This window comes from Eriocheir sinensis, chromosome 35 (genome assembly GCF_024679095.1).
Source record: "Eriocheir sinensis breed Jianghai 21 chromosome 35, ASM2467909v1, whole genome shotgun sequence".
Classification (NCBI taxonomy): domain Eukaryota; kingdom Metazoa; phylum Arthropoda; class Malacostraca; order Decapoda; family Varunidae; genus Eriocheir; species Eriocheir sinensis.
In genome coordinates, this window is record NC_066543.1 from 4228615 (window position 1) to 4242005 (window position 13391).

The 13391-nt window shown below is 39.8% G+C and overlaps 1 protein-coding gene across 1 annotated transcript; it reads right to left on the bottom strand.

The window, feature by feature from the left end:
* Window positions 1-319: 319 nt before the first annotated feature.
* On the bottom strand, window positions 320-10648 carry LOC127007276 (phospholipase A2 group XV-like). The gene is given in 9 exon segments (XM_050878050.1): window positions 320-5038; window positions 5329-5428; window positions 5806-5856; window positions 5858-5926; window positions 6866-7037; window positions 7143-7367; window positions 7614-7851; window positions 8510-8652; window positions 10367-10648. Coding segments are annotated over 9 exon segments (1677 nt in total). The 5' UTR covers window positions 10452-10648; the 3' UTR covers window positions 320-4444.
* Window positions 10649-13391: the final 2743 nt, after the last annotated feature.

The following is a 13391-nucleotide window of genomic DNA, read 5'->3' on the forward strand; positions in this document are numbered from 1 at the left end:
ACTCCAGAGCTCCAGATTCCTTGGTTAGTAACATGTTACACTCAGAGCTGCACATGGCCAGGGGAGGGATGAGGAGGGGGAGGGGGCTGTCTGGGCCAAGTAACTATAGGCTGCTTGCATATAGGGCCTGGTGAACCTATTGTCTGTTTGCAGTACATTGTAATGATTTGCTTCTTGTGATTGTATATAAAAATGCATATCTTCCTGGCATTCACCCATTGAGGATTCAGCTGTCAAATATTTGTGTGTGTGTGTGTGTGTGTGTGTGTGTGTGTGTGTGTGTGTGTGTGTGTGTGTGTGTGTGTAAATAAAACTAATATTGATAATGATAAGATAATGTCAGTCAGCCAACTGTACAAAGCAATGATACACTTCCCTATTACAAGTTTCATACAAGCTGACAACACATTTTCTACACTCCAGTTGCTTCTGCCAGTTCATCACATCGATTTCTATAAATTATGTAAACCACAGCCCTTCCTTTCTCCAATCATAATTCAATCTGCCAACTAAAACAATGCTATTACAGAACAGAAACTTTCCAATAAAAAGAATCATGCAAGTTGACATTCATTTTTCCACTCTTGTAACTCATCCTGGTTCAACACTCCTCTTTTGTGCATGTCAGTCATAACCCTTCCTTGCTTCTGACAACTGTTACAATACAATAACCAAGCATACATTTCCCTATCGCAACACTCACACCAGCTGCTACATGTATTAACAAAGCAACATGTGCATACTCAAAAATAAAATAAATAAATAAATAAAATAAAATAAATTAGAAAATCACTTGTAAATTTTGCCTCATCTATACATCAAAGTTATTGTTTTATGCAGTTGTAGAATCTGTAGGATACTCATAATGCCTCAAGTCACACCACCAGACAGAAGACTCCTGATGGGATCTATAGCCGGCAGTATAATCTCTAGTTTGGCAATGGTGGTACTTGTGGTCTGAAGAATATATAGAGCTAAGTATAATCTCTAGTTTGGCAATGGTGGTGCTTGTGGTCTGAAGAATATATGGGAATAAGAATATAAATGATCATGGAAAACAATCAACAGCAATAAAGTTTTCCTTTGAGTATATCAGTTACTAATTTCCCTTTATTTGTGTTTATGTTCCCCACAACACACCACCATAATATTATTTTACATATCACAAAGCACTTGTTATACAGTACTCATAAGAATACAAATTTTCATCTAAAACAATCAATAGTGATACAGTTTTCCCTTGAGTATACCAGTTACTACTTTCCCTCTCCTTGTACTAACATGTTTCTTAAAGGCCCCTCTAAGCGAGAAAAATGAGAAAAAATCATCACTCACGCAAACCATTTCATAATATATATCAACGCATTTGTGATCAGTTTATGCATCATTTATTTTGGGGGGTTTATATCATGGCAAAAATTTGGCCCGTCGCTGGTATACAGTAAAGCCACAAATTAGGCCCGTCACTGCTACCGGGTTAATGTACCACACATCACCATCATATTTTTACTTTACATATCACAAACCTTTTATGATATTCTAAGCAACTTAAACCTACAATCTTTCCTTTTTTGACCATTTATGAAGCTTTTATTCATAGCAGCAATGTAATGTCCCAATATCTGTCTAATGAATCACAGAAAGGCTCTGTCAGTGAGTCTCATCTTTGTTCAGTAAATCTCTATCTACTAAAAACAATTCAGTCACCCATTTGTCTGTTCCAAATTATTCATGAGCAGAAAGCATCCCCATTCCCATGGCATAAATATTGAACTCCAGTATGATTCACTAATTTAAATTTTCTCTCCCTACACCAAAAGCATTGTATTTCTATAAAAGCAACATAGTGTACTAAATAATTCTTCTTTTCATTATTCAGTCAAATTGAACACACATGAACAAGTGTGTCCATGTTATTATAAACTGAGATAATAGCAGTCCTTAACACAGAGACCTTACAAATGATCAATGGTATTGTCAAAAGCAAGTTCCTGAAGTTTCACAGCTTGGTGATAACTAGAGTTGCCAGCTAATAGCCTAATAGTTTTCAGATCCTCATATTACACATGAACCTGCAGTCTACAGCTACAGTACAGCTCATATGGGACTTTTCAAAGGTAGTGGGGGATAGGCCATGGATTATTTATAGGAAGTGAATATAAACAAATGTGAAGACAATGTAATAAATGAACTTAAGTAAATGAGCTTAACTTTTCAAATAAGTAAAATTAAAACAAATCTGAGTATCTTTCTTTGTGTCTGACTGGAGACTGAACAGTGCTGCTTACTACCCAGACTTCAGCCTTAAATCAGACACCTGGCAACCCTGATGAAGCATGGGCAAGAGAGGAAGGTTCTTCATTCCAACATATTCTACTTGTTCATGTTCCTGGCACAGTCTGTCACAACATTACAGTACTTGTGTTCATTTCTTCATCAGTACAGGTTCCCACTAAGTATTCACAAGGGCCTTGACATGTTTTCTTGCATATTTTGTAAATTAAATATTGAACAAGTATACTTTGTCTAATAGAGTTCAATGCAATATCCAGTACTGATTATGGTCAACAAAAGCATTAAACTCTAATCTATAATTGACTATAGTCTATCAAATCTAACTTGAGCCTTTAGGCACAGCTCTCCTGAGTTGCGCTAATGCCACATCACCCCATCACTCTCCTCAGAGGAGCTCGCTACCTCCCCCCCTCCTCTATTATTTACATTATATTTAACATCTTTTGCTTAGCTGTGCAGGATGTGAGAGTGAGACCTATGCGAGTCTTCCATGGTGGCAGAAGGGTGAATGGTGCAGCACCATCGCATGAGCCACGTTGCCAAGTGAAATGGAAGGTTTACGGAGTTGTTGTCTTTCCCTTAAATCCTAAGCCCTCCATAACACCATGCAGTCATATTATTTATATATATATATATATATATATATATATATATATATATATATATATATATATATATTTTTTTTCCACAAACAGATAACGTACAGACTAACAGTGAGACAGATCGCCATGTGCAGGTCATTGCTAGATGTGTAAACAATGGATGATTCCTTAGGCCAAGCCACAGGGCTCAAGTTAAGAGTCGATGGACTACAGTGCACAGTCAAGCACCCAACAACACCCTGACTAACTGCAGGGTGTGTGCTTGTGTGGTGGAGCCTTGCTGACAAGACGGTGCTGAGATCCCTCTATTTGGGTAACTAATTGGGAACACCAAGTCATTATATTCAAGTTTGTTATATTTGAAGATATTAAAATTTAGAGTGTACTGTTTTGTATAAAAGCAAATTACATTGTTTACAATAGTTGATCAAATAAATATTACATCAATTGTTTTAACTGTTTCAAATTGTTTTATCAAATAATAACATAAAAGATATCAAATCAAAACAAGGAATATTGTTAATCCTTGTGTACTAATATGGTTCAATATACCTCTTGCTCATGGTAGAATATAGGTTCATTAAAAAGAGGATTTACCGAATTAGCATACAGATGGTAAAAACATCACAAGTGACCTCAAAACTCAGTCCTGTGCAGAAACTCCACTCCTTTTGTGAACATGTAGAGAACAATTCAAAACGTCATTATTATACCGACATGCAAGATAAAATCATGCTAAACATGAAGCAGTGAGTACTGGAGCCTTGTCATGAAGACCTGACATTCAGACCAGAGTGAATGGAAGGTTGATTCCATGATAATAGAAAGGTAAGTATATAAAAAATATAGGGAACATCTGGAATTATGATTAATGAAAAGTACAACTGGACCAACCCAGTTATCAAAATGAACCCAATGAAGGGATTTCCTGTATGAACAAAGCTCCATTACACACTTTGACAATGCAGGAGTATACAGTGTATACATACTCATAAAAATATGCAGTGCTGGTTTCAAACTTGTGCAGTAAGCGAGTGTGCTGTCAATAAAGGATGGAATCGACTGCCTAAAACATATGATTCATTTATACTATAAATTGTTAAAAGAACAACAATATTGAAGAAAACTAATAAAATTTTGACAAGAATAAAATGTACTTAAATTAATAGTATAACAAACCTATAAGATCCTAGAATGTACAGATAAAATAAAAAAATATTTAACATGTCTAACATAGAACATGAGCATACCTTTTTACATATATAGATACTATATATAAACACATACACATGGCTGAAACCTCTGCTTCCAGAAACAACTTTTCATCTTCTCTTTGTCTATGAAATATGAAGTACCACTCGTAACTTTTCTGTGGTTAATACTGACTTCAAATGAGAGTTGATACACTAATTAAGAACATTGTAATCACCATGTATCAAAGAAGAACTGAGACAAACACCCTTGCTTCTTAGGCTCTACAAAGAGAATGTTTGTTACTTGTGGTGGGTCTGACAGCTTTCAAGTGTTGATAGGATTGTTGAGTTTCATCATGACACATTAGGATTGCTGTTTAGGGTTTTCCAGAAGGCTGAAGGATCAACACTTCTTCTTTTGATCCTGTTTTCATCTTGTAAATTCTGCACCAAATATTGCTTCACCATATTCTTCTCTCTTGACTTTTCCAAAGCCTCCACGTGAGTGACTTTATGGGCTGCAGCAGGAGCTTGTTCATGCATACGGGCATCCACAGCTTCCTTCCTCAATGCAGCCTTGGCAGCAGCAGCAGCAGCATGAATAGCTGCTTCAGTCTTCAGCATAGTCTTAGCAGCAGTGGCAGTAGCTTGCATAGTTTTCTCATTGTTCAGAGCAGCCTCAGCAGAAGCATGAATGGATTCTTCAGTTCTCAGGGTTTCATGTGTAGCAGATGGAGCAATAACTTTCTTTTTCTTGATGATATTCATAAACAACTCTTTCTTTCCCTGAGAGGATTTAGCAGCAGCAGCAGCCTTTTCATTCTTCTGTGTAATGTTGTGGAGCACCTGTAGGATGTAGGCGATGCTGTTGACTTCCTTCAGGATGGCCATGTGCTCCATGTTTGGGAAGGGCTTGGCATGCACCTTCTGCTTCTGTTTATCTTTGAACTGTGACAGAGAGGAAGTTAATTTTTTTGTGATATCTGAAATGTTTCACGACTAAAAAATATTTATGATTTTCACCAAACACTATTATAACATTCCCTCATGCAATTCTTAGCTTGGCATGACCCTTCTGCTTGTCTGTCCTTGAGCTTTGCTACATAAATTATGTATATAGCTTTTGAATATGTGAAAATCTTCAAGGACAAGCCTCATGGACAGTAGCAGTCTGTTCTGCAGCCTAGGACCCATAAATACATCTTTCATAATATAAAGCAGATTCCACAACAACTTACCGACTCACAGACTTTAGCGCTGCGAATGTTAACAGTCCCATCTCCATCTCCAAAGATAATCTCAGGACTGTCAGGAAAATGGCCTTCCTGATAGACCAATCTGTGAAGGGAGTCAGAGAATAGTACAGAGCAAAAGATAGATTCATCATTACTAGCATCGTCCTCCCTATCACTTACACTGTTTCCTGCAGCCAGAGAAGAGAATCAATATGGCCCATTGAAAAGTAAGGTGGGTAAGGTCCCTCCCATACTCTCACAAGTGTAAAGGACAGGTGAGTAGAGTCATTTATGTAAGAGGTCAATAGCATATGGAATGGGGTGGCCAGTTCCTGGTTTCCCTCATCTTTAATCCATGCTTATGTAAAGTCCATATATCTAGGTCCCATATGGTTTCCCATCTCATACTCCAAAAAAGGTAGGTGTTACTGTACTCTTGCTAGAGAATCATGTAGCACCTTACTAAGCCAATCAACTCACTTCTCCACTGTGTTAACAGTGTGGCCGTACAGGCAGTGCAACTCAACGCCAAGGTGGCAGGGTTTTCAGCAGGTCCTTGGTGTCTAGGTACATGTTGTAGGCATCAGGAAGCTTTAATGCCCTGAAAACAGCATACATTTGAGCTGCAGATAGATTACATGAGCTAGTAAGGATTAGTTTGAGGCTATGAAATTAACCCGGTAGCAGCAGGGATCATGTTTCTTAATGGTCCCTCTAAGCGAGAAAAATGAGAACAAATCATCCCTCACACAAACCATTTTATAATATATATCAAAGCATTTGTGATCAGATTATGTATCATCTATTTTGGGGGGTTTATTTCATGGCACAAATTTGGCCTGTCGCTGCTACATGGTAAAGCTACAAATTTGGCCCGTCGCTGCTACCGGGTTAAAGAGTTAGGGCTACTACTCAAGACCTTATTAACTATTACTGTTCATTCATACAGCCTCTCTTAGAATACGGTTTTACTGTTTGGTCTAAGGCCTTAATAGCATGGTTTCATTGAGAACAAAAATATGGAGCTGTGGAATAATAACATGAGGATTTTGGAAAACTAAGTCTTTGAGCTGCAGATTGATGCCATGACCACATTGAAAACTGTAGATTTTTTAGCAGCACGTAAAATGCCATAAGCATCTTGACAATAGCAAGTTTAAAATGCAGGCAGATAATATGGACACTTAAAAAAAAATAGTAGTGATGATTAGTCTTATTTTTTACAGTTGACAGGTATTGGCCATTCTTTTCTTTTGTCTATTATGGGAGCGGTGAGTAGCGGGCTTTTTTTTCTGCACTCTTTTTGTTGCCCTTGAGCCGTCTCCTTTGATTTAAAGAAAAAGAAAAGGTCAAAAAGCATAAAAATACCCATAATATGCCACTCTGTATAAAAGGAAACGGGATGATGCTGAAAGTTTGAGCCCAAGTCATAGGAAGAAGGAGGTTCAATAAAAGGAAGACATAATGAACAAACTGATCAACTTTTGCATTAGAAAGTTGGATAATCCTGTTACCTAATCAGAGCCAATTGCATACTCACTCAAACAGGTCCTTGAAATTAGCTGTGGTGTAGTTTTTCTCTGGGGTCTGAACAAGCACATCATCTGACTTCCATACAGTAGGCAAGGGCAGCAGGAAAGCAAGGCTGGGCGCTGATCGCTGCTCCTTTCTTATGTTTTGAGGGCTGATCAAGTAGATCCCCAAGTTGTCTCCTGAAGGGAGGCAACACAATATTTATAACATGGAGAGGGGAAAATCTATAAGTTATACCTTGAACTCTATTAGTAGAGAAAATATGCAAACAAACTCTGATTTACCTGCAGTGTACACCTTGACGGCCTTTATGGAGCCTCCCCAGGCGCCGGCCAGGGAGATGACGGCCTCCACATACTTGTCCTTCCAGCTCTGCGGCTGGTGGCCCAGGAAGTACCAGGTGATGGGGCCGCCCATGCTGTGCAGCAGGTACACCACACGCTGACCGCTCGTGTTATACATTTCCTCTGTCAGCTGCCGTAGGGCATCAAAATAGTACTGCAGCTCATCTGTTGAACAAACAGTTATGTCAAGTTCCAAATTACTCTTGTTCCTAAAGAACCATATACACTGCTACAGCTATGGCAGCTCATAAATAATTGAAACACTTCTCTTCCCTTCAGTATTACCCTGCCTCAGAAATTAATTAAGTTAAGCTTGAAACACAGTTGAAGCAAACCATAGCCTATGCCACAGACACGGGTAAAGATGCAGACATGGACATGGATAAAAGACAACTGGACGTCTTGTCTTACTTGGAGCCTTCCTGAAGTCAAATGGCGCTCCCCTGACAGTGGTCCCTCTCTTGTAGGCAAGGTCGGAAGTCACCATGGCCTGAACAATGTCATAAAAATAGCCAGTGGGGTAGCGGTGGCTAGGGTCGAGCCACTCCACAGTGTCAGTGTTGCCAAAGCCCGGCATCCGTATCTTCACTCCTGGAGAGTTCTTGGTGGTGTGGGTGGTGCTGTTGTACACGAGTCGCATGTTGTCAATCTGCAGAACATCAAAAAGGAATTGATCGTGGTGCTTTGGCATCTTCCTCTATCCCTTTATCATTGTGGTTGCATGTTGCAGCATTTATTTTGTAATTTAGTTTTGCCCTTGGGCTGCCTCCTACACAATTAAAAAAACTAATAATAAACTAATAATAATAATAACAATAATAATAATAATAATAATAATAATAATAATAATAATAATAATAATAATAATAATAATAATAATAATAATACTTGTTGTAAGAGTAGTCAGTCAGACACCTGCTGCTAAAGAGCCATTAGCCATCCCAAGTGAGGCATACATGGGGAGGGGGGTGCTGCAACAACCTTCCTTTGTCAGTAGTCCCTCCTTCCTACGACTTGAATGCTTTCAAGAGAGGATTATTATGACACTTTTCCAACCTAAATGGATTTTGCTTTTGGAACTTATCGAAAATCGGGCCTGGGTTGATATTCCTATTTGGGCAGTGATCCTTCCTGTAAGGCTGGTAGATAAATTGGTACCTGGGGAAATCTGGGGAAGATAAACGTGGTAACCTGAATGTCACATCTACCCTGTATCCTGGGTAATAAGTTCTTACCCACCACCTACATTATTATTCTCTTAATGAGCAACCTATCCTGTGAATGCATCAGAAGCCACAGCTACTGACCCAACAGTCGATGATCTCCGGCATGAGCAGCTCCATGTTGAGCCACAAGTCAAACCAGTAAGTCGTCTTCTTGGAGCAGATGTAGTGAACAACTTCTGGCTTGTCCAGCATCGCTTCCATCTGAGAGCCGCCATCGCCAGGCACTAGAAACAGAGAAGGGATTAGCTAACGAAGAAATAACTCGATAATTTATGAAAACTTAAACCTATAAAATAAATTCAAGAATACAGAGAAAATACAAAATTGGCAAAACTGACTTAACAAATATACTCAAGTGCATTAGAATTTTGGGAAAACGAGGTTCCCAGGAAAGCACTACACTCTAATGTATGAAAACAATAAACAAATAGGAAATCTGAAATACACTTCAACACCTAAGTCTTGGTGAAGCATGACACACACAAACTAGTTCCCGTGATGTACATTTGGGAAAACCAAGTAATGCCTACAACAGGATACAATAAATGAAAGATAATGACAAAGTAAATTAAAATGGTAACATAGTAAATACTTATAATCGCCACATAAAGTTTTATTCCAAGATATCTTTTGAAACTTCTTCCATCTCTGTTGAAATTATGATAAATACCTAAAGTACTTATCTAATTTCCAAGAGCTATTCATCCCACATTCTTGCATGCATCAAAAGCATTTAATTTGACTGACTCTTACAGCTTGAAGAAGCATAATGGCCAGCAGTAACATTTTTTGGTTCATCTGTACCCATTGCCACACACTCCTTGTACAGCCTTGAAGTCCTGCACCCTCCAGGAAGCAGGAACCTCTCCTATGGGGTTGACCTTGACACAGGTGTCTAATTTTTCCATGTATTACAAACTATCCCCCAACTCTTCTACTTATCAACAGCGTCACCAGCAACAGCCATTATATCAATCTACTGCAGGACAGAAGCCTTTCCCAACACTTTTCACCTGTTGCAGCTACAACAATACAGAATTCAATGAGAGTGGCTTTTGTGTAAAACTGTGTAATTAAAACAGGATATGTACAAAAGCAATTGCTTCATGAATATTATGAATTAAAAAAAAAAAAAAAAAAAAAATCCCACACTCTTCAACTTAAAATTAAACAATATTTGATGAGTATGACCGACTGCATTGTCTAAATCCCAACTGCGTTGTCTAAATCAGTGTCATTATCAAGCAAAATATACCGTAATCATAATTGTTGCATATTCTAAAGTTAAAATAAATAGTGAAAAAGCTGACCCATCTGAGGTTGGGATATGTGTGATCAAGGAATAAATTTCAAATCGGAGAAAAGTGGTATCGATAATTTGGCCTAAAAACTTTTATTTAATATTTGACTTTTACATAAGTAAATGGTGCACTTCATGTGAGCTTCAAAACTATCTCTCTTACATGAACAAAGCACCGTAATGGACTGGAAGCAACAGAAACAGTTATCAGAGTGATGATTAACCCATTAAAAGCTATCAGCATAATAGTGTCAACCACGGGAGTTGGGTGTAATACTGTAGTAACACCCGGCCTCTTCACCTCACAACAAGCAGTGCTTCAACGACTGACTTCGACACCTCATCCACCCCCCTCCAGGACCACACTACCTCCCTAGCACCCTAGACACATCACCTTGCAGCCTCGCCACCCCACAATAAGGCAGTGACGCAGCAGACAACCAGGCCTATGTATGTAATTATAAGACACAAATGGCTCAAGGCACCTAATAACTACCTCCAGGCCTATACATCTTCCCTAACACCCCATGCACATCACCCTTGCACCCCGTTCACCCTACAAGAGGCAGTGACGCAACAGTTGTGTGTCAAGGTGAATGACTTTTTGGCACTTCCGTGTTGGGAGTCATTATACTCACCTAATATCACGGGTGGCACTGGTCTGTCACTCTTGGCTTCACTGAGGGCGTGGGAGGCAAAGAGGAGGAGGAAAAGCCAGCGCATGATGTGTATGGGGAGCCCCGTGGCAGGTTTCTAGGCGCCTTGATCAGCTGGGAGGCGACTATATGGGCACCAGGGTTCCGGTTAGTTAGTATTGTTTCTCGTTTCTACGGGGCATGGTGTGTGTTATTCGTCTAGTGCATGGTGGATTTAGGTATTTCTGGTGTATCTGAGTGGACTTGAAGGTGAGTTATTGTGTGGAAAAGGGTGGGAAGTTGGTCTGTATAAGAGTATCTGGCAGCCGGTTTGTTTTCAGTGTCAGTGGGCGCCGCGTGACGGGAGGGTGGCTGCCTTAACTCCCTTATTTCTGGGGCTACAGTAAAGTTTTTGGTATCAATCGACGGCAAAATGAAAGAGCTATATTTTTTAGTTGGCGACCGGGCTCAAAAACTGACTCGAAGGGGTAAAAATCGAATAAATTCGCAAAAAAACGACTCGGAAAAAAACTATTTTTGAGTTCCCATCATTGAAACCCGCTCATTTTTTGAGAATTAAAAAAAACTATTTACCAAATGATTTAGCCCTGCCAATGTGCTTTTCAATATGGTGCATAACATTTCCCTACTCCGAGTAGTTTCGTCGCTAGAGCTCGAAACATAATACCTATCGAGAGCGATTTTGACGAACTCCAGACACTTGTCGTTTTCGTCTATAGTGTGGCCTTGCTGTTGGCTCTAGAGGGCTGTACTCGGGCATGTAGCCCCTCTGGGCAATGTAGTTTGACCAACTCGAAGGATTCTTTGATAGCTCGATTCCAAGTTCGTCGTCGAGCCGTCACAAAATAGCCTGTTTTTCGGCCCTTTTGCCGAATAAAAAGTGAGTTAGTAGTGTTTTGTGGACGCCGGTCAGAATCGAGGCAAAGTTACACACCAATTAAGCGTCGCAATATAATCTCTCTCTCTCTCTCTCTCTCTCTCTCTTCTTTTTCTTTTTCTTCTCCCCAAGCTTCCTTCCCCCCTCCCTATCTCCTCTCCCTTACTGGTGTCTGGTAGTAAGCTTTAATATCTTTTAAATCTCAGGAGGATACTTGGTGCTGCAGCTCTTGAAAACAGTACGTGTGTGCCATTGCCTTGTGGTTAACTGATGAAAAATTGAAAATATGAAATTTGATGTATTGATGTATAGGATCTAAAACATACTGGCTCTGCCCTCTTCCTTCAGCCCTTGACAAAATTCCTGCGGACGCCCCTGGCAGAAATAATAATCATAAGGCCCCCATCCACGATGCGATCTGGTCGGACAGATCTGGTTGGATGCGATCAGATTGGATCGTGGATGGGGGCCTATACAAGTAAATCCCAAGATACAGTCGGCGGCTGCTCGTTCAGTCGTCTGCACGTCGTCTGTCTATCGCCCCTATCTTACTACACGCGTCGGCGGCCATTGAAACGCTTAAAGCTACGCGATAACATTATAATAAACTGAAGTCTTCCATTATGGCGGTGACTCAAGGTATACTGATGTTAGCGTGTATGCGGAGGTGGATGACACGTAAGGCGGATTCAAGGTTATTAGACCAGGTATATGGTTCCGTATCCTCAGACGCTTTCGGCTAGTAATAAATATCTCCAAAGACCACAAAGGAAATTAGTCGGGTTCTTAGGATTATTTTTCACATCCATGGTGCAGAAGCCTTATCAAATTATTACCAGGTTCATAAAGCTACCCATGGAAATAACCTTAACAACCTCTACGAAAGCCTTACGAGATGTGGGTGTGTGAGCTTCGAAATGCTTGAGACTATTAAGGTCGTTTGCCTCTCCCTCGAGCGGCGTGTTTGCCAAAGATAAAGGCAGTGAGGTGTGCTGGGATGGAACTGCCCCACGCGTGCTAAGAGATTGTGGTCGCATGCCTGCCATCTGCCCAGTAGCGAGGCGAAGGACGGTGCCCATGGGAACCCAATGCCCATTAGACTCATTCAGTTTAGGAGATTACCTTTGTTTTGCTTTCTTGATTTTTCTTTCGCTCTTCATGAACTTGTCTCTGTATTTACTCCCGTCCTACACGACACTTCCACCAAACAGCATCATCCTTTGTTTCTGAATCTAAATCTACGTGTCTGAAGCTGTTTTTTTTATTTTTCTCATTACTTCTTCGGTTGGAGTGTAGTAGGCCTATCGTATTTTTTTGCTATTGAAGCAAAGAAAAGGTATTACCGTCCTTCAGTAAAACATACCCCACAACATTATTTTTCATATTTTTTTTATTGCTTAGATTTGCACACCTTCCTGCAGATCATGAATTAGTACGTATGTCCTGAGGAGGTCTGCGCACACACGGTAAAATAACCTAGCTTTACATCTTGACTATAACAAATAAATCGATAATAATAATAATAATAATAATAATAATAATAATAGTAATAATAATAATAATAATAATAATAATAATAATAATATAAAGATAATGATTATGATGACAAGTTTGTCATTAATAATATAGCAAAGGAGGCAGACTAGGCATAAAAGAAAATAGGCCAAGCAAAAAAAAAATGACTAGCATGCTGCTCCAGCATAGAAAAAATAAATAAAAAACTTGCTAAAAAGTAGTTAAATTTGCTCCAAAGGCTTCTATTCAAGTCGAAGGAAGAAACAGGAGCAGAAGAAAAGGCTGCCCCAAAGTTTATCAGTGAGATGGATATAAGAGTGAAGACAAGGCAACTCTAGCACTGAGTGTGAGTGATGAGGGAAAGAAGGGGAGGACATGCACGGAGCGGCGCGTCATCTAGAGTCTTAAATCAGTCTCTTTTTGTTCATGTGCTTGTGAAGAGCACAAGGGCGACTTCTCAGTCTTACAACAGTTACACCATGCATGCTCTGCATCGTCGGCCTCTCACTGTTATTACCACTCATTAACGCATAATAAGTGGACAGTGGCGGCTCTACTTGTCTGAGCGCTTGAAGAGGACTGAAGCGGGATTACGTTTAAGGAACCCCTCTCGTG